The sequence below is a fragment of the Syngnathus scovelli genome, chromosome 3, assembly GCF_024217435.2.
Source record: "Syngnathus scovelli strain Florida chromosome 3, RoL_Ssco_1.2, whole genome shotgun sequence".
Lineage (NCBI taxonomy): Eukaryota > Metazoa > Chordata > Actinopteri > Syngnathiformes > Syngnathidae > Syngnathus > Syngnathus scovelli.
The window spans coordinates 7,209,865-7,237,779 of record NC_090849.1 but is presented as its reverse complement, the minus strand read 5'-3'; the positions used below and the strand labels follow the sequence as shown (position 1 = coordinate 7,237,779).

At 43.4% G+C, this 27,915-nt stretch overlaps 1 protein-coding gene across 1 annotated transcript; it reads left to right on the top strand.

Annotated features, from left to right (window-relative positions):
* Positions 1-27,915, top strand: noxa1 (NADPH oxidase activator 1). The gene is made up of 17 exons (XM_049764275.1): positions 1-160; positions 267-415; positions 3,598-3,776; positions 5,725-5,807; positions 6,606-6,714; positions 7,049-7,165; positions 7,506-7,613; positions 15,348-15,407; positions 15,496-15,533; positions 16,215-16,353; positions 16,450-16,518; positions 19,198-19,285; positions 20,063-20,172; positions 21,146-21,306; positions 21,515-21,623; positions 22,162-22,285; positions 26,305-27,915. The coding sequence occupies exons 3-17, from the start codon at positions 3,603-3,605 to the stop codon at positions 26,391-26,393; spliced, it is 1,578 nt and encodes a 525-aa protein (XP_049620232.1). The 5' UTR covers positions 1-160; positions 267-415; positions 3,598-3,602; the 3' UTR covers positions 26,394-27,915.

Here is a 27,915-nt window from a genome sequence, read left to right as displayed (position 1 = left end):
GCCCTTAAAGGAATGCGAGTAAATTACTTCCTTGTAGCAGCAGGGTGGAGACTTAGAAGTGTAGACCTATTTCAGTAATTCTTACTTCTCTGTTTACATGGAAGAAAATTACAAGGCAGCAAGAAATTTTAAGTCAAAAGTCAGCGCTTCACACCAAAAGGTAAAAAGTCTTTAATTTGTACAACAAATGTTAAACCAACTTTGAATGTTAAACCTACTTTGAATGTGTCCAGTGAACTAACTAACAAACTTTTTCTGCCTTAAAGGAATGTGGTTAAATTACTTCCTTGTAGCAGCAGGCTGGAGACTTAGAGGTGTAGACCTATTTCAGTAATTCTTACTTCCCTGTTTCCGCGGAAGAAAATCACAAGGCAGCAAGACATTTTAATTCAAAGTCAGCTCTTCACACCAGAAGGTAAAAAATATTTAATTTGTGCAATAAATGTTAAACCACCTTTGATTGTGTCCAGTCAACTACATGTCAATTAATCACTGACTATCCTTTTTAATCCTGAAAAAGCAGCTATTGATGCTGTTATGTATATATTTTCTTTTAAATGTATGTTATGATCAAACGCAAACAAGGAGTGAATACATCTTTGGTGACTGAGCTGTCATATAAATCCCTAACAAGTACAGTCACAATTGTGTTTTCCATTCATCTATATTAACTTTATTCTTTTCTATTGTGTTTATTTACATACTGACATTATAAGCAGATATAATTGTTAAAGCCCATTGTTTCCACAAATTGTTAATTTATGGACAGTTTCGTTCCTTTACTCCGTAGTTTTTATATTGCACAGCAGAGGTCACCAATCTTTTCAAAGGAGTGAGCTACTCTGAATACTGGTTGATGCCAATGCATCCCAGCTTGATACATATTTCTGAAATGATCAATTTGATCACATTATCTTTGACCATATTTATTGTTGGTACTGTACTAATTAATCTCATTTATGTGAAGACACAAACTTATTTCTCGCTGTAATTACCAGCATTGGTTAACAACAGTGGCAGCTCGGTGATGCACTGGTTAGCATGTCTGCCTCACAATTAGGGTGCCGGTTCGATTCCACCTTCGACCCTCCCCGTGTGGAGTTTGCATATTCTCCCTGTGCCCGTGTGGATTTTCTCCGGGCACTCCGGTTTCCTCCCACATCCCAAGAACATGCTTGGTAGGCCAATTGAGCACTCCAAATTGCCCCTAGGTGTAAGTACAATTGCGGATGGTTGTTCGTCTGTGTGCCCTGCCATCGACTGGCAACCGGTTCAGGGTGTACCCCGTCTACTGCCCGATGACTGCTGGGATTAGCTCTAGCACGCCCGCGACCCCCGTGGGGACAAGCAGTATAGAAAATGGATGGATGAATAACATATTATTCATGGTTAACAACAGATGAATAATATGCAGCATTTTGTTTCTACAAATCTGTCTACAACATCCCTTTGAAATCACAGCGTTGCATCACTGAATAGAACAGGCAGGGGGGGATACTTGTGGTTCTTGGGGTTGACCTGATGCCCACAGGCACCATGTTGGTGACCCCTGTCTTAAAGTGTATCAAAATAACTTGGATGACCAAGATTGTCTGTGAATTTAAGGGTGTATTTGCCCTGATGGACCTTGGTTTGATTTTGAGTCAAGACAGAGATTGAAAACAGGCTTATGATTTTTTTTTTTTAATATTGTTGGGTTGACAACATTTATCTGAAATCAATCTCAGAGGCGGTAGGTCTTTTTGGCTTAGCGTTTTCTTCTGCGCAGAAGGGCGCACCCCAGACACACGCAGCAAGTGTGGCTGAGATCCGCGCTCCTCTGAGTTTAGCCGTGCCTTTTATTGAGAAAGAAACAATTGGGCAAGTGTACATGATCGGGTAGGTTCCCAGGCAGGAAGTACATTCCATAGTTATATCTCATTACCACAGAACAAAGGGGATACTCTTATGAACGGAGCAGTATGGACGTCTCATGACTATTAGCTTAACAAAGACGTAGTCTTAGTGGCCCTGGGAATACATCCCTGTGCCGTACTCATGACTTCAACTTAAATAAGACCTCTGTCTGCTTCAGCCATCCCATGACAATCTCATGATCTGAACATGTCTAGCTAACTATGGGGCTTATTGTATAGCGCGGCTAATGACTCCAGTCATTAGCCGGCCATATGCCCCCAAGTCATTTTCACGAGGCTAGATGGTCACATACTGGGGAGAATCTTGCACACAAAAGTAGTTACATAGAATCCAATGATAAAAAGTATATCATTTCCAACAAATATCCTTGGCATGGTGAGGTGGAAACAGATGGTTCACTGTGGCGACCCCTGAGGGGAAAAGCCGAAAGGAAAAGAAGATTGTCGTGGAAGCATCGTATAGACAATTTGTTAACACATTTTTATGTGCAGGAATTGTATGTCTCCTATAATAACTGCCTTGACATCACACATGCAAATTGTAGCCCTTACTTGAAGGCACTACTTAAGCAAATTATCTTCATTCGCATGGTGACTCGAGAATGCAAACCATGAGAATACAAAGAGACATTTACACACAGACACTTAATACTTATTTAACTATATTATTTTGAGCGGTAATAAAAATTAATTGAAATTTAATTACGGTTTTAGTGGTGTATCATTTCATACTATTACAATACATTAAAAAAATATAAAACCATATTTTTCTTTCTGATTATTTAAAAATAATCACGACTAAACTGACAAGAGGCTTTGATTACATCCATCTTGTCATTTTCATAGACTAGACTTAAGGCAGCAACTCCCCACTACCGGGCCGCAGGAAACCTTGGACCATGCCGGGGAAAAAAAGAAACTTTATCAGTTTTTTTAATTAAAAAGGGGTGAAAAACACATTTGAAATATTTTATTTTGAAAAGTGACCGGATTCTTTCCTTTAAATACATGACATCAGTCAAAGTCATAAAAACAAATGTAAGTGCCATGAGAGATTTTTGACGTGAGAGCAACATACTTGGTGTCTAAGCTAAAAAGTCATTCAATATCTGTGCGCAAAAATAAACTGTGGATTCGTGTTTATTGTAATAAAAAAATGTTTTGGGGTTGACTTCCCCTTAAAATATGCATCGTTCAAAACATGGTTTGCCACGTCGTTTGTTAACGGCACCATCAAATTTAATTACATTTATGATTAAAATCACTGGTTAGTGCCAACATATCCTAGAATTGCAAATTGTTTACTTTCACTTTCATGAAACAAAAATGGATAGTCAAAAGATCCTAGGCACTCATCGGAAGAAAAAAAGAAGCTGATTAGGACAAAAGCAAATTTAAAGCCAGGGTGCGGGGTCCCCGGTCACACAGTCACCAATGACGCTTTGAATGGGAGAGTGGCATTGGCAAAACACTGGCGAAGAACATCCTGCCTGGGGTAACCCTCTCGAAAAGCCCTGACGACGAAGCACGAATCTCTGTCGGCGAAGAATGCAAATAATACCACAGTTTTCCATATGACTGCGTGCTATACAAACACAACATTGCTTGTCAATCCAATGTATTGTTGTTTACATTTGCTAAAGATAAAATGTTAATCAATTGCTGTTTTTGTTCTTAACAGCAAAAATGCTTTATACAGAGTTACTGCAATTGTGGAATGAATCTGTGCATGCAATGGACAACAAGGACTGGCAAGGAGCTCTGGAAAAGCTGGACCAGATCACTGAACCAACATATCGTACTCTCTTCAATGCTGCATCAGCACACATTTGTCTGGGGCAACTGGATGCTGCCCTTATGGTGAATTACATGCTTTGGTATAAAAGGTCTTATAAGAGAAAACATGATGAGCAGCCATACATAGATACAGTATAGGTGTAGTTAAAGTTGAAGCCAAGTTGAAGCCAGAGATCTCATGGGCTGACATGAAGCCAGACTAAATTTTGCCTGTTCTATGTTAACTACAATTACTAAAATTATTTATATTTGTTGCCATAATCATGTGAGAAGTTTTTTGGGATTACGATTATTTATATGAATTACATATAATTAAATTATATTTGTTGAATGCCATAATCATGAGAGACCTCTTTTGGGAGGGGCATTTTTTCCATTACTTTTGTCGAATAGAGAGGTCCATAATACATTTCATTAACTAAAAGTCGCTCCGGAATATATGTCGCATTAGCCATAAAATGCACAATAAAGTGAAAAAAAACATATGTAAGACGCTCCGGAGTATAAGTTGCATTTTGGGGGAAATTTATTCAACAAAATCCAACACCAAGAACAGTCATGAACGAGCAACAACAGGCTAAACGATAGGTATGCTAACGTGACATAAACACAAACGAAGAGCTGAGAACGGGCCTGGCGTAACGTTCAGAGTTATTCAAATAACTATTACATAAATAACACGTTTATAAAACCATCTGTGTCACTCCAATTTATTAAATCCATCAATCGTCCTCTATGTAAACAATGCCATGTATGCGCCGCGCCGCTGACGTCGGACTCGTCGTGAGTTGCAGTTCTAAATATTCCACAGACCCATATAACAATATCTAAAGTATATATCAAATAACTATCATATAAACAACAATATTATCAAACCATCTGTGTCACTCCAAATCATTAAATCCATCCATCAAATTCCTTGTCCTTTGTCAACAACGCCGTGCGTGCTCCGCTGACGTACCAAGAAAGACGTGGGTTTGGTGAACGGCTCTTTATTTGACAAAACAAATGACAAAATCAGCTGCCGAGCGCCGGCCCCCGACTTCCAGCCACGGAGGTGGAAGAGAGCTCCGTAGAATAGGACCGGGCGTGCGTAAAAGCCATGTCCGAGCCCCATCCACCGTCCCTGGACAGCCACCCGGCCGAGCGCCAGCCCCCGACTTCCATCCACAGAGGTGAAAAAGAGCTCCGTAGAGTAGGACCGGGCGTGCGTAAAAGTCATAATAGTTTTTCAAACCTTCTGTGTCACTCCAAATCATTAAATCCTTCAAACTCTCTGTCCTCCGTGTCACTTACAAACAAAGTCGCTAAGGATGCCGGTAGTACGTGGGGCCCTTCGTCATCTTCGTCATCCCGTGATCGAATCTTTGTCCTTTATGTAAACAACCGCCGCGCCGCGGACGTCAATTGCAGTTCAAATTACAGTAATCCCATGCTACATCGCGGTTCGTTTATCACGGTTTCACATTTTTTTCTTCCTTTTTTTAATTTTGAAAATTTGTGAACAAGTCGCCCCCCCCCACCCAAACTATGAAAAAAAACGCGACTTATAGTCCGAACAATACGGTATGTAAACTTCATTTAACTTCTCAAATATCTGTTTGTCTGCTTTATGATATATTTAACTGAAATTGCTGATCAATGATTTATAAAGGAAAATCTTGAAAATGATTAGGGGTGCCTATAACTTTGCATACGACTGTATAAAGTATGTCCTAAGTTTCATTGTGGATGTGTTTTCTTCAACAACCTCTTGACTCGTGAACTGGGAAATGCATGTAGTAGTACAAGCAAATCAGTCATTTGTAATCTCCCGATCATTCGGACACAAATTTGTTCCAAATAGTTCCAAAAAGTGTCAGTGTTTAAACAAGATGTATCTATGTAGCTTTTTGCATTCAAAGCTTCTTCATCTTACAAATGCCATATGCTGTGTTGGACAGACAGATGTGTAGGCATTGAAAAAGAAAATACCAACAATATTCACCCATGTCCTGTTTTGTCTGTTTAGGCTTTAGATCACACAATTGTCAAGGATCAACATCTCGCAGTTGCATTCTTCCAGAGAGCAGCGGTGATGATGCAGCTTGACAGGTAGGACAAAGACTATAATTATTTTATGTACTTTGTTCAATTATTAAATGTATTTGTGGGTGTTTTGTCAGTTAATTTTATTGCCAATGTGCAATTGTCATTTTGTTACTCTCCACTGAGTGTTCAGGTATACTTACCCTGAGAATATTTAGCAGGGTGTACTTTACATCTTACACTGTAAATGAAGGAATACTTCGATGACCTCCTCATCTTTCAAATAGGAACAATGACTGCTGATGCTTACGTTGCCAATATTTTAAGCTTGCCTAACTTGAATACGTTGACATCTCTGCGGTGTTTTCACGTTATTTTCTGTCTCTGGGGCAAAAATGTCATAGTGTTTGGCCTATGGTTCCCCGATTAGTCTGGGAAAATAATTTTAATTTAGCATGTCTGGTCCTAAGGGTGTACCAACCTTTGTCTCAGCATCTTTCCAGATTTTAAGTGTTAATAAATTAAATTAATTGACACACATCACCCTGCCTACTTTTGTTGTGCCCTTGAGCAATGAATTCTACCCACCATCAAAACAATATTGCTGAGAAAAATGGGGTCTGGCTCGTCTGGCTTACTGTTCTTTGATGTCTGAGGCATTTGTTTGTTAGTTCCTTGTCATGTCTAGCAGGATTTGCAATAAAAAAATATCTCAGTACATACTGCATAATTTTATTCTGTAAAACACTTGAAGTTACAATTACTGGATGAAGAGCGCTCTATGAATGAAGTTTTGATTGATTAGTTGATAATTGAGAGGCTTTGTGTTATAATGGTTCATGACTCTATTCGGTTCTTCTGCAGGTTGGACGAGGCTCTGTCTGACTGTGTCTGGGCACAGACACACTTGAGAGGAAATATGGTCATTGACTATAGACAACTTGGGCTGCGTTATAAACTCTACAGCTGGCAGGTGTGACATTAGTCTGCATACACAATTTCCCAACATATGTACATTTTTTTTCCAAGTTCAGATCTCAATCCATGCTCACTTAAATTTGCATTCAGTTCACTAAAGCTGTCGTATGATTTCTTACAAAAGTCACACGTCTCAAATAAGAAGAGGCGTTGAGGAAAAATGAAATAAAGTTGACAAGAACTTTTAATTAAAGGGTTAAATTGTTTCATTCATGTCCCAAACCACAGAAAATCAAAGCATGAACACTTTTGTAATCAATTAATTAGTGTTACAGCTTCTAAAATCTTGGCATGAGAAGGCATCAATCTAATCTTGAAATGTCTCCCAGGTGTTACATAATGCAGCAGCTGTGTACTGCCGAATGGACCAGTGGGATCAAGCCAGAGATATTCTCATCTCACAAACTCAAGGGGGGAATTTAGAAATGGCTTTGGACAGTGTCCTGGTGAGTGTCAATCGTTTTCATGTGAAAGGGCAGCATATCAATTCTAGTTTTCCATAGTTGTTAAATATTTTTCTTGAAACCCCTATTCGTTTTCACCTCAAAACCAGTTATTCTATGTTTAAAACAAAACCATAAACAAACCAGTTAAGTCTTAGAGTATTCACCACAGAGCATACATTTTTTTAGTACACAGAATCAACCACATTTAGTTAAGAGAAAATGTATAGTTATGTAAATAAAAGAAATATACTTTACTAGTATTTTTTATCACATTATTTGCTAACTAAAAAAGAGAGGTTATTCATTTGAGTAAGTAAGCATGTTTGCGTTTACAATACAGAGAAAGGAAACCCTTGCACCTCTCAATGTACCTGAGGGCGTGGTGTTTCGTCCCAGGAAAAAGGATGTGGAACAACTCAAACAGAGAGACTTCTTAGGAAAATCAAAGGTATGCAGAGATTTCATTTGCCCCTCATGGCCCATTTCCAATCAAAGTACCAAAAGTACTGCAGATTAACTGATACCTTTTTACAGGTTTATACACTCTCTTGCAAAAGGTTTGCAACACAGATCAATTGCTTTAGTTTTGCTGCAGAATGAAAAGGTACACAATTTCAGAAAATGTAGGGTGCATTTACAACAGACTGTTCTTTTTACAATAATTGTAAAATACTGTTTTACTGTTTTTCATAATGATTGTAAAATCATGTTAAATCTTCATCCCTACATGCAGATTAACAATTAATGCTTGGTTAAGAGCAACAACTACCATTAAAAAATATAAAAGAGTGTTTTCTGACAATAAGTGGAGACAGTTGCCACATTCCTATCTCCACTGCTTGACAGGAAATAATAATTGATAAATTAAAAAAAAAAAACTTAATAATTGCCTTCCATTAAAATGAACCAATGTGATTGCAGGTGCACTGTTTTAGTGAATACAAGACAGTCATGACACAAAGATGAGAACATCAGATGGTTAGCAAATTTCACAGTATTGCTTCATTTCCCAATCAATATCTAGTAACAGGGCGTCGTAGGCACATTTTACTTTACTGTTTTGCTGTTTTTTATAATAATTGTAAAATCATGTTAAATATTCATCCCCACATGCAGATTAAAAATTAATGCTTGGTTAAGAACAACCACTACCATTCACAAACATAAAAGAGTGTTTTCTGACAATAAGTGGAGACAGTTACCACATTCCTATCTCCACTGCTTGACAGGAAATAATAATTGATAAAAAAAAAAAAAAAACTTAATAAATGCCTTCAATTAAAACGAACTAATGGGATTGCAGGTGCACTGTTTTAGTGAATACAAGACAGTCTTGACACAAAGATGAGAACATCAGATGGTTAGCAAATTTTACAGTATTGCTTCATTTCCCAATCAATATCGTGTCGGAGGCACATGTTACTCTTCATTTTTACTTTTTTTAGTTTGCACAGGCAGTACAGCATGTTGCTGGATGCGTTTGTGATAATCTTAAGGTAAAACCACAAGAAGGTATGCAATTTAAGACAAATACAAGAAACTTTGAAAAGAAATATTAAACAGGAATTGGAATTTATTAATGTATGTTGTGATGACGGATACTGTAGCAGAAGAAAAAGTCCCAGTGTCAGGCCGGGAACAAGGCGAAGGACTCGGATGCAGAGTCGTTTCTATCTTGGATTTATTCCAGCAAGCACACAGAGCGAAAGTACAAATCAAATCGCCTCTTGCGAGGGAAAACACGTGGCAAAAAGTACAAACAAAAGGTGTCGCACTGAGGCGAGTCAAAAGGCTAAAAGTACAAATCAAAACGCCTCTTACGAGGGAAAACGCATAGCAAAAAGTACCAACTAAAGGAGTCGCACTGGGGCGAGACAAAAAGGCGATGGAGACCAAGGCGCAAACAAAAGCGTCGCTCGGTGGCGAGACAAAAAGGAGGGTTCTTACAGAGAGTTCAGGCATCAAGGGATCGCTGGTGGTCGGGACGAGGCAAGACACACTGGCACAAGACAAGGGGAAGACACAGACTAAATACACACAAAAGGGCGGGGACACAGGTGATGACAATTAGTATCGATTACGCAGGTGCACACAATCGGGATCAGGGAAGACAAGACAACCAACACCGAGGAAGGAAACACAAACTGAATCGGAAGGAACAACAAAATAAAACCGGAAGTAAAATTACGACATCGACGAGACAGAAACCCGGAAAAATAAACGCGACCGCATGACAGAACCCCCCCCCTAGGGCCGGATCCCAGACGGCCCAGGAGCCCCAGGGTGAGCCGCATAAAAGTCCTCAAAAAGTCCCGGGTCCAAAATATAACTAGGCGGCACCCATTGCCGCTCCTCCGGCCCATAACCCTCCCAGTCCACCAGGTACTGCCAGCCCCGGCCTCTTCTGCGCACATCCAATAGTTCTTTAACGGTGTAGGCCGTCCCACCTCCCACAGTCCGCGGAGGCGGAGGGGGCGCAGGATCTGGCACCAACGGACTGTCCACCACCGGCTTGACCTTCCCAACGTGAAAGGTGGGGTGGACTGCAAGGGACCTGGGCAAGCGGAGACGCACCGCGGCCGGGTGCACGACCTTGGCGATGGGGAACGGACCCACGAAGCGAGGCGCCAGTTTCCTGGAGTCCCCCCGGTGGGGAAGATCCTTGGCGGATAGCCAGACACGTTGACCTCGCTGGTACACGGGCGCCGGACGTCTCCTCCGGTCAGCCATCCGCTTGACCCGGTCCCCCTGTCGGACCAGCGTGGCCCGAGCCGCCGACCAGACGCGACGACAGCGGCGCACCAAGGCGTGGGCTGAAGACACCGTCACCTCCGGCTCACTGTCAGGGAAGACAGGGGGCTGGTAGCCATACACACACTTGAAGGGGGACATACCTGTAGCCGTGGTGGGCAGGGAGTTGTGGGCATACTCCACCCAGGAGAGGTTCTTGCTCCACGAGGAGGGGTTCTGGGAGACCAGGCAGCGTAGACTTGTCTCCAACTGCTGGTTAATACGTTCCGTCTGTCCGTTTGCCTCCGGGTGATAGCCTGACGTGAGACTCACGGTTGCCCCTATGAGCCTGCAAAACTCCCGCCAAAACCTGGATACGAATTGGGGCCCTCTATCGGAAACAATGTCTTTCGGGAACCCATGAACCCGGAATATGTGGTCCATCATCACGGTGGCCGTTCGTTTAGCGGACGGGAGCTTGGGCAAGGCGATAAAGTGAGCCATCTTTGAAAATCTGTCCACCACTGTGAGTATGGTGGTTCGCCCCTGCGAGGTCGGAAGCCCGGTGACGAAGTCCATGGATATCTCCGCCCATGGGCGCGAAGGAATGGGTAGGGGATGCAGCAACCCCATACGGGCGCCGTGGGAGTTCTTATTCCGGGCGCAGACGGGACAGGCTGCAACGTATTCATTGACGTCTGCCCTCATGGAGGGCCACCAGAATCGCTGCTGGATTACAAACAGCGTTCGGCGCATGCCCGGATGGCAGGAGAGTCGGGAGGTGTGAGCCCAATGGATGACTTGGGATCGTAATTGAGCAGGGACAAATAGTCGGTTCTCAGGGCAACCACTAGGGGGTGGCTTGTTACCATTGGCCCGCTGTACCCGGCCTTCGATAGGCCAGGTCACTGCTCTAACCAGGCAATGAGGAGGCAGGATGGTTTCGGGCTTCTTAATTTCTGGATCCGAGTTGAAAACACGGGAGAGGGCGTCAGGCTTGGTGTTCTTGGTTCCCGGTCTGTAGGACAGTGTGAAGTTAAAACGATTGAAAAAAAGTGACCAGCGGGCTTGGCGTGAATTCAGTCTCTTAGCTGACTTTATGTATTCTAAATTTTTATGGTCTGTCCAGACCAAAAAAGGCTGCTGTGCTCCCTCTAACCAATGTCTCCATTCTTCCAATGCCAGCTTTACTGCCAACAGTTCGCGATCCCCCACATCATAATTCTGTTCGGCGGGCGTCAGCCGTCGAGACAGGAACGCGCACGGATGGAGCTTGTTGTCGCTCTTGGCCCTCTGTGAAAGGATGGCACCTACTCCTTGATTGGAGGCGTCCACCTCCACCACAAACTGCCGCGTCGGATCAGGAAGCGTGAGGATGGGAGCGGTGCTGAAACGGTTCTTTAGCTCCTGGAAGGCCGCCTCCGCCTCTGCTGACCAGCGGAAGGGGACTTTAGGAGACGTGAGCGCGTGCAAGGGAGCCGCTGTGGCACTGAAGCCCTTGATGAACCGCCGATAAAAATTGGCAAAACCCAGGAATTGCTGCACCTTCCTGCGTGAGTCAGGGGTAGGCCATTCCTTTACCGCGCTTACTTTCGCCGGGTCCATCTCTACCTTGCCCGGGGCTACGATGAAGCCGAGAAAAGAAACGGTGCTCTTGTGGAATTCACTTTTCTCGGCCTTTACGTATAGTTGGTGTTCAAGGAGTCGTTGCAACACCGTCTCGACGTGAACCCTATGGGTCTTCAGATCTGGGGAATAAATCAAAATATCGTCCAAATATACGTACACAAACCGGTCCAAACAGTCTCTCAAAACATCGTTTATCATGGCCTGAAACACAGCGGGAGCATTGGTGAGGCCAAATGGCATGACGAGGTATTCAAAATGTCCTCGATGGGTGTTGAACCCTGTCTTCCATTCGTCCCCTTCCCGGATGCGCACCAGATGGTAGGCGTTGCGCAGATCTAACTTTGTGAACACCCGGGCTTGCTGTAATTGGTCGAACACGGTCGACATCAGTGGGAGCGGATACCGGTTCTTGATGGTGATCTGATTGAGGGGACTATAATCAATGCAGGGACGTAGGGTGCCGTCCTTCTTGCCCACGAAAAAGAACCCCGCCCCCGCAGGCGACGACGATGGTCGAATCAGTCCTGCTTGCAGGGAGGAGTCTATATATTCATTCAAGGTTTGCTTCTCAGGTCCCGAAAGAGAATAAAGCCTCCCCTTGGGTATGGTTGAACCCGGCAGGAGGTCAATGGCGCAATCATACGGACGGTGGGGAGGCAGAGAGGTAGCCTTGGCCTTGCTGAATACCTCGGCCCATTGGTGGTAACACGCAGGGACCCCGGTTAGGTCTGGGGTTGGCGCGTCTGGAGCAGGAGGCACCGGGCGCGGGTTAGACTTGATACAGGAATCATGACAGTCGGACCCCCATCCCGTTATTTCCCCTGATCCCCAGTCTATAGCGGGGTTGTGGCGTTGAAGCCATGGATACCCGAGAATGAGAGGGTTCATTGGAGAGGTCACGACATGTAGCCGTATGTTCTCCTGGTGGGGACCAATTGACAGCGAGACTGGTTCTGTTATGTGAGTTATCTCAAAGAGTGCCTGTCCATTGAGTGCCTTGGCTTTCACGGGAGTGTTCAGTAGCTCAGTCTTTACCCCCCACCGGCGAGCAAATGCCCAGTCTATCAAGCTTTCGTCCGCTCCGGAGTCTATTAATACTTCGAGTTCTATTTCTCTTCCCAACTGTGTAATCCTGCCCTTGGGGAGCACTCGCCCCGGGGACAGAGCCGCAGAGAAGGCGCTTACCTTCAGGGTCCTCCTCACTGGACAGGAGAGAAGGAGGTGTCCGAGCTCGCCGCAGTAGTAGCATCTTCCCTCTCGGCGCCGCCGTAACTTCTCCTCCTCTGTTAACTTAGCTCTGCCCAACTGCATCGGTTCTGGCTCCTGGCGCTGCCGATCCCCGTACAGCCTGGAGTGGTGAACGTCAGGGCCGGCTACTGGGACGAAGGCGGGGGCGTTGCTGCGTCGGTGCTTCCTCCACTCTTGCAGCCGGTTGTCAGTGCGGATAGCCAGAGCGATGAGGGCGTCGAGGTCGGTGGGAAGGTCTAAGGGGATTAGCTGATCCTGTATGGGTCCAGACAGGCCCCGGAGGAAGATGTCATATAGTGCCGCCGCGTTCCACCCGCTCACCGCGGCCAGCGTGCGGAACCGGATGGCGTAGTCTCCGACGGTGTCTTGTCCCTGGACTATCTGACAGAGTTGGCGAGCCTTGTCTCGGTCAGCGGAGATTGGATCGAACACCGTTCGCAGGGCCTGGATGAAAGCGGGGAGAGAGCGACAGGAGATGGAATCCCTGGCCCATTCCGCGGTGGCCCACGTGCGGGCCCTTCCCGTCAGGTAGGATACCATGTAGGCCACCTTGGAGCGCTCGGTGGGGAAATCTGCTGGGGAACTCTCAAAATGCATCTCGCATTCTGTAATAAAGGCCCGGCTAAGGCCGGGTTCTCCGGAGTAGCGCTCTGGAGGAGCCAGTCTGGCACCGCCAGTCATGGGAGCTATTGCAAGGGGAGTAACGGGGGAAGCGACGGGTGTACTGGAGGTCGCTGCTGGTCCCGCGTTTAAGAGCGAGAGCACTTCCTGCATTTGCTGACCCAGCTTTGCTACTTGGGTGGCGACCGCTCCTCTGAAATCTTCTTGATTCTTAGCGAGTCCTCGGATCTCTTCTCCCAAGTCGCCCACTTCCCTCTGGTGCTGGGCGAGCAGTGAGGCATGGGAGCGCACTGCGGCGCACAGGTGCTCCGACTCTGCCGAGTCCATGTCTGGCCAGTGTGTACTGTCAGGCCGGGAACAAGGCGAAGGACTCGGATGCAGAGTCGTTTCTATCTTGGATTTATTCCAGCAAGCACACAGAGCGAAAGTACAAATCAAATCGCCTCTTGCGAGGGAAAACACGTGGCTAAAAGTACAAACAAAAGGTGTCGCACTGAGGCGAGTCAAAAGGCTAAAAGTACAAGTCAAAACGCCTCTTACGAGGGAAAACGCGTAGCAAAAAGTACCAACTAAAGGAGTCGCACTGGGGCGAGACAAAAAGGCGATGGAGACCAAGGCGCAAACAAAAGCGTCGCTCGGTGGCGAGACAAAAAGGAGGGTTCTTACAGAGAGTTCAGGCATCAAGGGATCGCTGGTGGTCGGGACGAGGCAAGACACACTGGCACAAGACAAGGGGAAGACACAGACTAAATACACACAAAAGGGCGGGGACACAGGTGATGACAATTAGTATCGATTACGCAGGTGCACACAATCGGGATCAGGGAAGACAAGACAACCAACACCGAGGAAGGAAACACAAACTGAATCGGAAGGAACAACAAAATAAAACCGGAAGTAAAATTACGACATCGACGAGACAGAAACCCGGAAAAATAAACGCGACCGCATGACACCCAGGAAGTCCTGGAAAAGTCCTAAAAAAGAATTTCAAGAAAAGGGTGGGAACTCTGAATGGTTAAATTCTGGCATTATGCTGTGTATAATTTAGTGCCATTTAACTGAGAAATTCTTTACAGTGTGGGTTTGACTTCTAATCATGAATATGTGGCAAGAGACTAACATTTATGCTTTTATGTCCAGCCAATAACACTGAATTAATGTAGTTCATCAAATTTGTTTAATAAATATTGCTTAAAAAAATTATTCAAAGACAATAAAAACTCGGTAAGGGTATTGTTAAAGACTCTTTAAAAGCAATAAATTCAAAGTGAAAGTTGACTTCTTTATTCCAAATAAGCAAATATATATGGATATATATGGAGTAATGAGAATAAAAATACCGGTCATTTTGTTCTTTCCTTATTTTTTTTTCAACTTTGGGAGACTGGGGGGACTGTACTCTTGGTCCTGTCTCAGTCTCAACCTCCAAAAGTCTTGGTCTTGTCCTGGTCTTGCCCTCCAAAAGTCTTGGTCTTGTCTTGGTCAAAGGTGCAAAAGTCTTTGTCTTGTCTCGTTCTTGATACTTTCTTTACAATACAATACACAAAAAAAAATATTTACACAGCAAATTTTACAACAGCTGCGTATGTAACAAAGCGCTTCTCAATGTATAGCAATGGGACAACACAAAGTCTTTAGTCGCAGTAATGTCTTGGTCTCCATTGGCATGGTCTTGACTACAACACTGACACCAATGACATTATTATTGGAAAAATTATTTTCAAACAAAAAACATGTCACTGCTGACACCTAGAGTTAACATGAACTATTGTGTGTGATGTTCATATTCGCTATACATACAGTATGTGGTAGATTAAAAGCATTGATTCTGTCAAAAGAACCAAATATTTAATGTGGGAAGTGTCTGAATTGAATAAAAAAGAAAAAAAAAAGAAAAATTATCATAATATATAAAAGACATAGAAATGTTTATTTTTCTTGTTACCAAAAGGTCATTTCATCCATGATTCCCAACGATGATTTTGGTGGATTTGAACCTCTCAGGTTACAGGTAAGAGTGGAGTTTTATATTTTACCATCATTGGTATTTTCAATACCATCCACTCTAACTACTGTCTGTTATCACATCCTCTCAACAGAAACCTGGTTATTATCAACCCAAAGAAGATGGTGCTAAGTGAGTATTATATTTTAAAGAGAACTTACAGCCAAAGCCCAGACACAGGGGGCCAGTGTGAGAAACCCACTTGTGCAAAAAAAATGTGAAAAAAACCTATGTGGTGGACCCTTTCACTGCGAAAAGTGTGTGTTCCTCTATGGGTGCAACATTGACGAAGCAATTAGGTCTCCTCCAAATAACAGTGCGGTGGTTCTTCTTAGGGCGGCATGGTGGGGTACTGGTTAGCACGTCCGCCTCACAATTCAGAGGTTGTGGGTTTGATTCCACCTCCAACCCTCCATGTGTGGAGTTTGCATGTTCTCCCCGTGCCTGTGTGTGTTTTCTCTGGGCACTCAAGTTTCCTCCCACTTCCCAAAAACATGCATGATAGGCTGATTGAGCACTCCAAATTGCCTGTAGGTGTGAGTGCGAGTGTGGATGGTTGTTCGACTCTGTGTGCCCTGCGATTGGCTGGTAACCGGTTCAGGGTGTCCCCTGCCTACAGCCCGATGACGGCTGGGATAGGCTTCAGCACTCCCGCAACCCCTGTGGGGACAGAAAATGGATGGATGGAAGGATGGTTCTTCTGTCTTTTGATTTGACAGCTTTCTTAGAAGTACTTGGAATTCATATAACAGTGAACATTAACATTGCCATGACATATATCCATTTGTTTAATTAAATGTCACTACTTGACAGGGAGTGCCGCTACATGTGTATGACAGTCCCTTACATGGCTCGAGGCCCAGGCCACTTGACAGTGCCAGGCGGTTCTAAGGTATTTTTATATGAAGATCAGGACAAGGACGGGATGGCAACTGTCATATATGATGGACAGGTAAGAGAAAAAGAAAATATAATAAAATCAATAAAATACAAATTAAAGATTTGATTAAAGACCTTCAGTTGCTGATTTAAAGCCTTTTGTTTTCAGAGAGGACTTGTGCCAATGTCTCTGCTCAAGCCGGCAGATATCAAGATGACCACAGGCAAAACTGAGAGTGTAATTAATTAGTTTATATAATAGAAAAATGATGACTGATGAAGGGCCCATAACTGACAGGGAGCCTATTTGCCACAATTCAGGCTATAAATATATAGATACTATGAAATCCTTTATTTGTTTTATTTATCCTTTATTTATTTATTTCACAGCTGAGGTGGGGGAATCTGGCCATAGGACTAGTATCACAACTGCACAAATCTGGCCATTATGGAAGAGTGGCAAGAGCTATTCCTGAAAAACCACCAAAAATGTCCAGATTGAAGTTTGCCAAGCCACCTGGGAGACACAACAAACACGAAAAAGAAGATGTGCCCAAAATTTTACTTTTTGGGCTCAATGCAAAATGTTATGTTGGGTCTCAAAGTCATCACCCTAATAAAACCCACACCACTCTCGAACCTGGAGGCGGTAGCATCATGGTCTGGCGCTGCTTTTCTTCAGGATTGACAGGGAAGATAGGAGCTGATGGGAAAATGGATGGAGCCAAATAGAGGGGCTTTTCGGAAGAAACCATGCAGGTGGTTTACCACCCAATAAGATGCTAGCTAGCTAGCTAGCTAGCTAGATAGCTAGATAGATAGATACTTTATTAATCCCCGGGGAAAATTTAGGAATTCATCAATGAACAAAATCTACAATGGAACGTTTCAAAACTAATCATAGTTGGAAATGCCAAGTCAAAATCCATATTAATTCAAAATGACATAGTGTACTGTGATGAAATGTGGCAAAAAGTCAACAAGTTCAAAGGGGCTGAATACTTTGAACACAAGACACTGTAATTCTAACGCCAAATTCAGTGAAGTTGGGACAATGTGTGAAACAAATGATTTGTAAATCATTTCAACCTTATATTCGATACACTACAAAGACAAAATGTTTACTGTTAAAACTGGAAAATAATTTTTCATTCTGAATTGAATGTCTCCAACACATTCCTGAAAAACTGTGATGGAGTCCTTAAAAGATTGGGCATGTTGAAAAATAATTTAGAAATAAATAAATACATAAATGAGTGAATGAATAAATAAACTTTAGAACATTACGCAGGTGTACAGACAGTTGAGTGATCGAGTCTAAAAATAGCATCCCTTGAAAGCTCAGATGTTTACAAGCAAGGATGGTGTGAGTTCACCACTTTGTGAACAATTGTATGACAAAATAGTCCAACAATTTAAGATAAACATTTATCAATACACATTTGCAAGGAATTTTTTTGATTTTTTTTATCTGTGCCATTTAAGTAAATTTTGATACTCTTAACAAGAAGAGGATTGATTTTCTTATGCAGACACATTTTTTATTGAGTTTGAGCCAATTTAATTACCGTATTGGCCCGAATAAAAGACAGTGTTTTTTGCATTGAAATAAGACTGAAAAAGTGGGGGTCGTCTTACATTCAGGGTCTAGACAATATACCCTTTCACAACACGAGATGGCGCCAGATATCTTTAAAGCAAATGCTGAACTTAACTCTCCAGGCCAAAGCGAACTCCTGTCACGAAGAAGAAAGCGAGAGGTCTCAGCGACTCTCAAGTTTAAACCAGTTTGCATTATTTTATTGCATGTTTTTCCTTATTCAGATTTGTTTCAAGACTACAGTTACAGTTAGACTTTACTTTGATGGTTAATGCAGTTATTGCAATTTTTTTGTTTTATCACAGTAGATTGGTTCATTTACATTTCAAAAACCAGAAGCCATTCGTTTACAAATATGATTGCACTTTAGTTCCATCCATCCATCCATCCATCCATCCATCCATCCATCCATCCATCCATCCATCCATCCATCCATCCATCCATCCATCCATCCATCCATCCATCCATCCATCCATCCATCCATCCATCCACCAATCCATCCATTTTCTGAACCGCTTAGTCCCCACGGGGGTCGCGGGCGTGCTGAAGCCTATCCCAGTCGTCCACTTTAGTTTACGTATTTAAATTTTCAGATATTAAGATGTGATAGACAGTTTTTGCATGATTTGAATGAGGGAAAATAACATGCTTTTTCTCTCGAATATATTGTTTTAATCATCTGTTTCAGATGTACTGTAATTATTTTCTGTACGAAAATTAAATTTGGTGTTCAAAAAGTATTTTTTCAAACTCGAGTCTTGAAAAAGAGGGGGTCGTCTTATAATCAGGGTCATCTTATATTCGGGCCAATACAGTAATCCAAGTCACCCAAACAGCCAGCCCCTCAATGGTCCATTCTACAAATTCAAAATTTGGGCAATATAAAAAATACAACATGCATATGAAATGTACCCACGGACTCAGCAAACAATTATTATGTTGTTAAAAGGAAAGGGGGCACAGTAGTTAATATGCCCAAAACTTGTGTTGTAGGCATCACTTTCAAAATGAGTAAATATTTGAGGATAAAAAGCAATGAGGTTTAAATTTTGTTGCTGTCATTGCGACAACAATCTTTTATTTCGGTAATTTATCAGCCATTGAAAGAGTGCTGATACAATTTAAGTATTTGCTTTGACCTATATACAGCTCCAAGAGCAACAAAACAAACTGAAAGATATATGGATCACAGGTAACTTGATTAGTGGAAATAGATCCAGTTGGACAAATATACCCATCATCATTGTTGTTCTTTTTGTAGAAAAAACAAAACAAAAAAAAACAGCTTGTACTTTTTTTGCTTTATTAACCTTTCAGACACTTGCTACTGGGATTCCCCTCCCTCCTGGTCTGAAGCCACCCTCTCGTCCACAAAAATGCTCTCCAACAGCAGCTACTAGTTGGGGTAAAATCAATTCCATCTTAATATGGGCTCCCCAACGTTTGGGGTGGGAGAAAGCCGCTCTACCACCTGAGCCATGCCAGCCCCATCAAAGAAAACGCAGACATGTTTACATGAAAATGCAACATTTTAATGAACAGGAGAATAATAATGATACTTTCTGAACCTCTATAATGGGAAATGTTTAACTTTCACATTTAAATGGCCCATTCAGAAATAGTTCCATTTTAATCTTTACTTTTCTAAATGCCCCATAACTGTGAAGAGAATTGACTTATACCGTGACATTAATTTTAGATCCTTATTGTTATATGCCCTCGATCTCCATTTAAAGCAGTTAAATCTCATTACTATGGAAAACATTACATTCATATACAACGAACACGTAGGAGTACAATGTTTAAAACATGTTTGGTTTAGAAACATTTAATTTTACTTACACTATTACACATAATTGGAGGTTGTTACATGTATGACAGCAGGTAGTAGCCTTGAGGTCCGCCGATTTAATGATACTGTGGTGGTACACACAACTGTCTGACACCTTAATATACTCTATACATAATTGGTAATTCTGTACAAAACCACATGTATTATCCTAAAATGTTTAATGTGCGGTGTTAAAATGTCACAGACACTATAATGGTCTTGTAAAGTGAATGTAATTAATGTTTATCTTAACCGTCCACTTTATAATTTGTCTTTCAATAATTGGTGTTATTGTGAATGTGAATATCATCTGCCCATTACTGTAGTGTTCCTTTACATTGCATTTTGCAGGAGGACAGTTTTCTTCAGAAACACCACCTCCATCCTACTCAACTGCTACCCATACTGAACTGCCAGCCCCAGACCCTCCTAAGTACACAGCCAGTTCAGCCAGCAGTAAAGTAAGTTGCATTCAGTGAGAATCTGTTCTCAATTGCCCAACCTGGATAAATGGTTATCTTTCGTTAGAGCGGGGGAACGGGGACATTCTAAATTCTAGTATCTAAGGTACTAAGGTACTGAAATTAAACTGCGGACTTGTTAAATCAATACGGTATGATAGAGGGCTTTTGTGACATAATTCATAGTGTGTGTAGGGTTGCGAGGGTTACTTTTAAAATGTACAGTTACTAGTTACCTGTCAAAAAATGTAGTTTGTAACGTAAGTATACACTACTTCAGAAAAGATACATGTCAATGTAGGGCATCACGGTGGCGCACTGGTTTGCACATCTGCCTCACAGTGTGCATTCGATTCAGCTCCGGCCTTCCTGTGTGGAGTTTCTATAGTCTTCCCATACCTGCATGGGTTTACTCCGCTTATTTCCAGTTTCTTCCAACATTTCAAAAACATGCATGGTAGGCTGATTGACCACCCCGAAATTGAGTGTGAGCGCAGGTGGTTGTTCGTCTATTTGAGTGCCCTGCGATTGGCTGGCAACCAGATCAGGGTGTCCCCCGCCTACTGTTCGATGACTGCTGGGATAGGCTCCAACACGCCCGCGACCCCCATGGGGACAAGCAGTACAGATAATGGATGGACGGGCGGGCAGGCAGATGGACGGACAATTCAACATAATATATTGTTTGTAACATAATTATTTTCATATAATACATATTATATATGATAATAATCAGGAAAATCCATAACTTAAATTGGGAACACTTCTAAAATCTGGTCCAGTTGGTGTGGAGTGACTCAATTTTTAATAAATGTACCTGTAATCTGATTACCGTGTTTTCCCCCTCTAACTGTAATGGAATATGGTTACTTTTTTTGTCTCTTATAACGCTGGTACGTTTATCTCATTACTCTCCAAACCTGAATATGTTATCGGATGATGTTTTCTATTTGTGATTATTTCTTTTTCACAGGATGTCACCTCAGTCCAAGAAGTAGAAACAGACTCTGTGGTTGTAAAAGTTCACTATACATACACCATGGCACTGTCAGTACCTTCAAATGCATCATACCATGAACTCAAAGAAGAAATTGCTCAACAATTGGACCAGCCAGCATCTTCTCTGCGCCTCAGGTAACTGTCCAGTTTGTTGCCTTAAATTGTCATATACGTATGTTATTAGCTTTTTTTTTGTTTCAAACTCAAATGTGTTTTGTCTATTGGGAAAAAGTCCTACAAGATTAGTTAGAAAAATAATACACCTGAAGTCTAGAAACGGTTTATCTTTACAGTATTTTCCTGAACATACCACTCCCTTAAATGCTGCTCTGTTTCTCATTAGACATAGGAAGCATGGCTCTCGGGTACTTGTACCTCTTGAATGGGAATTAGAGCCAGGAAGGACCATACAAGAGTTCTCGGAGTCTGGCAGAACAACTTTGTGGTGTCAGGTGAGGATTTGAATAAAACTACATTGAAGTTCTGAAAACTTCTTTGTTTTTGTTTTCCACTCAATAATGCAAGACAAAAAGTAGTACCACACAAAAGTTTTTTTTTTTTTGCTGCATTACTGTTCTGTTCTGAGATAACCATGTTCTTCTTCTGAAGACGGTAAGGACAAAGCTTGTTCTGACCAGGACATATAGAATTAAATCCTCATATGATCTGCCAACTGCAGCCTGTCATGTGCTCAAGAATACTTCAGCAATTCTCAAGGTGCAAGAACACCCCAAAACAAAGTTACACGAAAAAAAAGTCATTCCATTCTTGCATTCTTGGAGTGACAATACTTTATATTCTTGTATTTGCATTGACCGTAAATGTGGCAAAAAAATGCAATGAAGAAAAAAACAGTGATGCCTTCTAACAGAAGGTGATTGTCAGCTTCCAAACTTTGCAAACATACACAGATAACTAATTAAATGTACTGATGAATATCTACTGAGCAGGAATGTGTAGCTTTACAGCGTGTGCACTCTTCTAATTCAGGCAGAAGACTCTCTGCGCAACCATACCATCCTCTACCAAATGGTGGCACTATATGATTATGCTGCTCAGGGTCAAGAGGATTTGGAGTTCAGCGAAGGGGATACTATTGACATCCTTTGTGAAGGTACAATACCGCAGTTTATTCTTGCAACGTTTCATGGAAAAAAGTATTCTCACACAAAGACATTGTATCTTCAGGAATTGAAAAAATAATAACTCATGGAGTTATTTTCAGTTACAGAACTTCCACTCTTCTTATGAGTGTTTCTAAAAATCTCTGGAGCACTTCTGTTCATTCAGAAAAAAGCAAACAATACCACTGGACGTTTGGACCTAACTAACTTGTCCTAACGGATGGATATTAGTTGACGGTTAACAGACATGGAATGTCACCTCTCTGGCTGGAAAGGAGCCCGAGCTGGTGTGCGAGGCAGAAAGATTCCGACTAGATATAGTCGGACTAGCCTCCACGCACAGTTTGGGTTCCGGTACAAGCCCTCTCGAGAGGGGCTGGACTCTCTTCCACTCTGGAGTTGCCCACGGTGAGAGGCGTCGAGCAGGTGTGGGTATACTTATTGCCCCCCGGCTGGGCGCCTGCACATTGGGGTTCACCCCGGTGAACGAGAGGGTAGCCTCCCTCCGCCTTCGGGTGGGGGGACGGGTCCTGACTGTTGTTTGTGTCTATGCACCAAACGGCAGCTCAGAGTACCCACCATTCTTGGGGTCCCTGGAGGAAGTGCTGGAGAGCGCTCCTTCTGGGGACTCCATAGTTCTACTGGGTGACTTCAATGCTCACGTGGGCAATGACAATGAGATCTGGAAGGGCGTGATTGGGGGGAACGGCCCCCCTGATCTGAACCCGAGCATTTTTCTATTGTTGGACTTCTATGCTCGACACGGATTTTCAATAATGAACACCATGTTCAAACATAAGGGTGTCCATGTGTGCACTTGGCACCAGGACACCCTAGGCCGCAGTTCGATGATCGACTTTGTAGTCGTGTCATCGGATTTGCGGCCGCATGTTTTGGACACTCGGGTGAAGAGAGGGGCGGAGCTGTCAACTGATCACCACCTGGTGGTGGGTTGGCTCCGATGGTGGGGGAAGATGCCGGTCCGACCTGGCAGACCCAAACGCTCTGTGAGGGTCTGCTGGGAACGTCTGGCAGAATCTCCTGTCAGGAAGAGCTTCAACTCCCACCTCCGGCAGAGCTTTTCCCACGTCCCGGGGGAGGCGGGGGACATTGAGTTTGAGTGGACCATGTTCCGCGCCTCCATTGTTGAGGCAGCCGACCGGAGCTGTGGCCGTAAGGTCGTTGGTGCCTGTCGTGGCGGCAACCCCCGAACCCGCTGGTGAACACCGGCGGTAAGGGATGCCGTCAAGCTGAAGAAGGAGTCCTATCGGGCCGTTTTGGCCTGCGGGACACCGGAGGCAGCTGACAGGTACCGGATGGCCAAGCGGAACGCGGCTTCGGCGGTTGCTGAGGCAAAAACCCGGGCGTGGGAGGAGTTCGGTGAGGCCATGGAGAATGACTTTCGGACGGCTTCGAGGAAATTCTGGTCCACCATCCGGCGTCTCAGGAGGGGGAAGCAGTGCAACGTCAACACTGTTTACAGTGGGGATGGCGTGCTGCTGACCTCGACTCGGGACGTCGTGAGTCGGTGGGGAGAATACTTCGAAGACCTCCTCAATTCCACCTACACGCCTTCCATTGAGGAAGCAGGGCCTGGAGACTCTGAGGCGGATTCTCCAATCTCTGGGGTCGAAGTCACTGAGGTAGTTAAAAAACTCCTCGGTGGCAAGGCCCCGGGGGTGGATGAGATCCGCCCGGAGTTCTTAAAGGCTCTGGATGTTGTAGGGCTGTCATGGCTGACACGCCTCTGCAACGTTGCGTGGACATCGGGGACAGTGCCTCTGGATTGGCAGACTGGGGTGGTGGTTCCCCTCTTTAAGAAGGGGGACTGGAGGGTGTGTTCCAATTACAGGGGAATCACACTCCTCAGCCTCCCTGGTAAGGTCTATTTACGGGTGCTGGAGAGGAGGGTCCGTCGGGAGGTCGAACCTCGGATTCATTAGGAGCAGTGTGGCTTTCGTCCTGGCCGTGGAACAGTGGACCAGCTCTACACCCTCGGCAGGATCCTCGAGGGTGCATGGGAGTTTGCCCAACCAGTCCACATGTGTTTTGTGGACTTGGAGAAGGCATTCGACCGTGTCCCTCGGGAGGTTCTGTGGAGGGTGCTTCGGGAGTACGGGGTGCCGAGCCAACTGATAAGGGCGGTTTGGTCCCTGCATCACCGATGCCAGAGTCTGGTCCGCATTTCTGGCAGTAAGTCGGATTCGTTCCCAGTGAGGGTTGGACTCCGCCAAGGCTGCCCTTTGTCACTGATTCTGTTCATAATTTTTATGGACAGAATTTCTAGGCGCAGCCGAGGCGAGGCGTTGAGGGGGTCCGGTTTGGGGACCTCAGCATCGCGTCTCTGCTTTTTGCAGATGACGTGGTGCTGTTGGCTTCTTCAGGCCGTGATCTCCAGCTCTCGCTGGAACGGTTCGCAGCCGAGTGTGAAGCGGTCGGGATGAGTGTCAGCACCTCCAAATCCGAGTCCATGGTCCTCGATCGGAAAAGGGTGGAATGCCCTCTCCGGATCGGGGATGAGATCCTGCCCCAAGTGGAGGAGTTCAAGTATCTTGGAGTCTTGTTCACGAGTGAGGGGAGGATGGAGCGTGAGATCGACAGGCGGATCGGTGCAGCGTCGGCAGTAATGCGGACCCTGTACCGGTCCGTTGTGGTGAAGAGAGAGCTGAGCCAAAAGGCAAAGCTCTCAATTTACCGGTCGATTTACGCTCCTACCCTCACCTATGGTCACGAGCTATGGGTCGTGACCGAAAGAACGAGATCTCGGATACAAGCGGCCGAAATGAGTTTTCTCCGCAGGATGTCCGGGCTCTCCCTTAGAGATAGGGTGAGAAGCTCGGTCATCCGGGAGAGACTTGGAGTAGAGTCGCTACTCCTCCACGTTGAGAGGAGCCAGATGAGGTGGCTCGGGCATCTTATCAGGATGCCTCCTGGACGCCTCCCTGGGGAGGTGTTCCGGGCATGTCCCACCGGTAGGAGACCCCGGGGACGACCCAGGACGCGCTGGAGAGACTATGTCTCTCAGCTGGCTTGGGAACGCCTTGGGATCCCCCGGGATGAGCTGGATGAAGTGGCTGGGGAGAGGGAAGTCTGGGAGTCTCTTCTAAAGCTGCTGCCCCCGCGACCCGACCCCGGATAAGCGGAAGAAGATGGATGGATGGATGGATGGATGGATGGAAATAAAATAGTCACAAAAATTCTTGAAAAATAGCTAATTGAAACTATGTACCGCTTACATTTATAAAACTAACTATAGTTAAAGCAAAAATGTCCTGTTTTCATCATTGTCAATTAATATCATACATGCTTTCGGTATTCATTTTAAAACCAGCTCAGTGGCCTAGTGGTAGAGTGTCCGCCCTGAGACTGGAAGGTTATGGGTCCAAACCCCAGCCGGGTCATACCAAAGACTATAAAAATGGGACCCATTGCCTCCCTGCTTGGCACTCAGCATCAAGGGTTGGAATTGGGGGATTAGATCACCAAATGATTCTCGATGTGTGTGTGAGACGATCATTGGGACTTTTTTGTCTTTAAATGCATTTATTTCCAATGACCGTACAGAAGAAGGAAGGTCAAACAGTCGTTTGAGAATTCTCATTGACTTTATTACACTATATTTTATTTTGCACTCACGAAATACTCCATATATTAAAGAAACAACCCAAAGCTAATGCTAAAACTAATAAAAATAAACTAAGATAAAGCATTTTCCAAAAATAAAAAAACTAACAAATCAGGTCTTAAGACTAATTAACTAACTGAACAAAGAAAAAAAAAACATAACGTTGGTACAGAAAGGTCATTGACCAAACTATTCATAGTTTCCTCCCATTGCTTTTCTCCAACCTATACAAAATATCTTGTTTGGATCAAATATTGTGTTTAAGATCAGTTACTACCTGTTTGGTTCTTAAAAAGAGCCCGCTGCAATATTTTTGTCTCTTGAGTGTATGGCTGCATTATCTTTAGTTTTTACAGTATGTGCCTCTTTCTCTTTTCTTTATAGTAAACGACGAGTGGTTGGAGGGACATTGTGCAGGGAGAATAGGCATCTTCCCCAGCAGCTTTGCCATGAGGGAAAATGAAATCTTGTGATGTCTTGAGTTTTAAAAATTGAGCTGTGCTGAATAATATTTCTTTGAGTTCAGATCAGTGTCATTACGCCCTTCAGTTCAACCGTGCAAAACACTGTTTCTCTTTTGTTTTCTTTTTTCCTTTTACTTTTTTTAAACCACTAAGATGGTGCAATACAGTGGGTGTTCTTTAAGTATGTTGTGATTTGTCTGTTTTTGTTTGTTAATCACACAAAAATGTAATCTTACACCATAAACACCAAGATTACCACGCCTAGAACCTAAGAGGGAAGCAAATTGGCATGTGTCGTAATATTAATTGAATTTGTTAGCTGTTCCATGTTCAGAGTTCAATGTCAAGTTATTATAAATAAGCACAGCTTCCCTTCTTGAAAAATATTCATTTGTCCACACAAGATTTTATCTGGATTTCATTCAATCATCAAGCAACTTTTTTTTTTCATTTGTCTCTTTTAATTTTACCATTCAATAGTTTGACAGTTCCTCAAGCTGTTTCATGTATTACACAGGTGTCAAACCCAAGGCCCGGAGGCCAGATATGGCCCGCCACATCATTTTATGTGGCCTGCGAAGAAAATTGTGCATCAAATTCGTGTCATTACTAGAATTGCAAATTGTCTTCACGTTTAATAATAGCTTTTTTTTTAAATATTTGACCAGTTTTTACTCCTCTGATTTGAAAAGGAGTTATTTATCAGTTTGTTTTGTAGCTTTTACTGTATATAATATGAGGTGCTCATACATTTATTTGGGTTGACAGTTATAATGGCCCTCCGAAAGAAGCTATAACTACAATGCGGCCCGCGAAAAAAAAAAGAGTTTGACACCCCTGATGTATTACATTCGTCACTGGCACTAAGTCTGGCACTAAGTAGTAATTAGATTCAGCTGTTTGAGAAAAGAATCTCCAAAAGCATGTCATTGCAAATAAGTAAAACCGAAACTTAAAACACACATTTGTAACAACTTAAGATTTACTCGTTTCACTTTTCTCCATAACTAATGTTGTCACGGTTGTTTTAACTCATTTGTTTAATATGAAATAATTGAATTGCATTTTCTTATTGCCCTCTAATACAAAATGTTTCTAAAAATGACATTATTTCAAATTTTGTTACCCAATTATGCAATGGAATGTGTGAAGCTGATTTCAACTTAATTCTTCTTACTCCTCTTTGTTAATTTTGATTTTTTTTCTCTCTTTTTCCTCTCTTGAACTCTGATATACAGTGCTAATTTGTTCAAACATCCATCCATCCAACCGCTTCTCCTAACGAGGGTCCCGATTGTGCTGGAGTCTATCCCAGTTGACTTCGGGCAGTAGGTGGGGGACACCCTGAACTGGTTCCCAGCCAAACACTGAGCATACTATCCACACTCACATTTATGGGCATATATTAAATAAATTTCAGCTTGTAACTGGGAACAAAATTGTAAAATCTTAATAAAACATATTAATAATTCATTTTTTTATTATATCTGGTAACATTTAATTGATTTATTAAAGGCAATCAGTCTGTTGA

Bases quoted from the DNA above. Each gene is read 5' to 3' on its own strand.
- noxa1 (XM_049764275.1), top strand. From the start codon at position 3,603: ATGCTTTATACAGAGTTACTGCAATTGTGGAATGAATCTGTGCATGCA. The intron at 15,534-16,214 runs GTGAGTATTATA...ACTACTTGACAG, and splicing joins CCCAAAGAAGATGGTGCTAA to GGAGTGCCGCTACATGTGTA. The intron at 21,307-21,514 runs GTAACTGTCCAG...GTTTCTCATTAG, and splicing joins GCATCTTCTCTGCGCCTCAG to ACATAGGAAGCATGGCTCTC.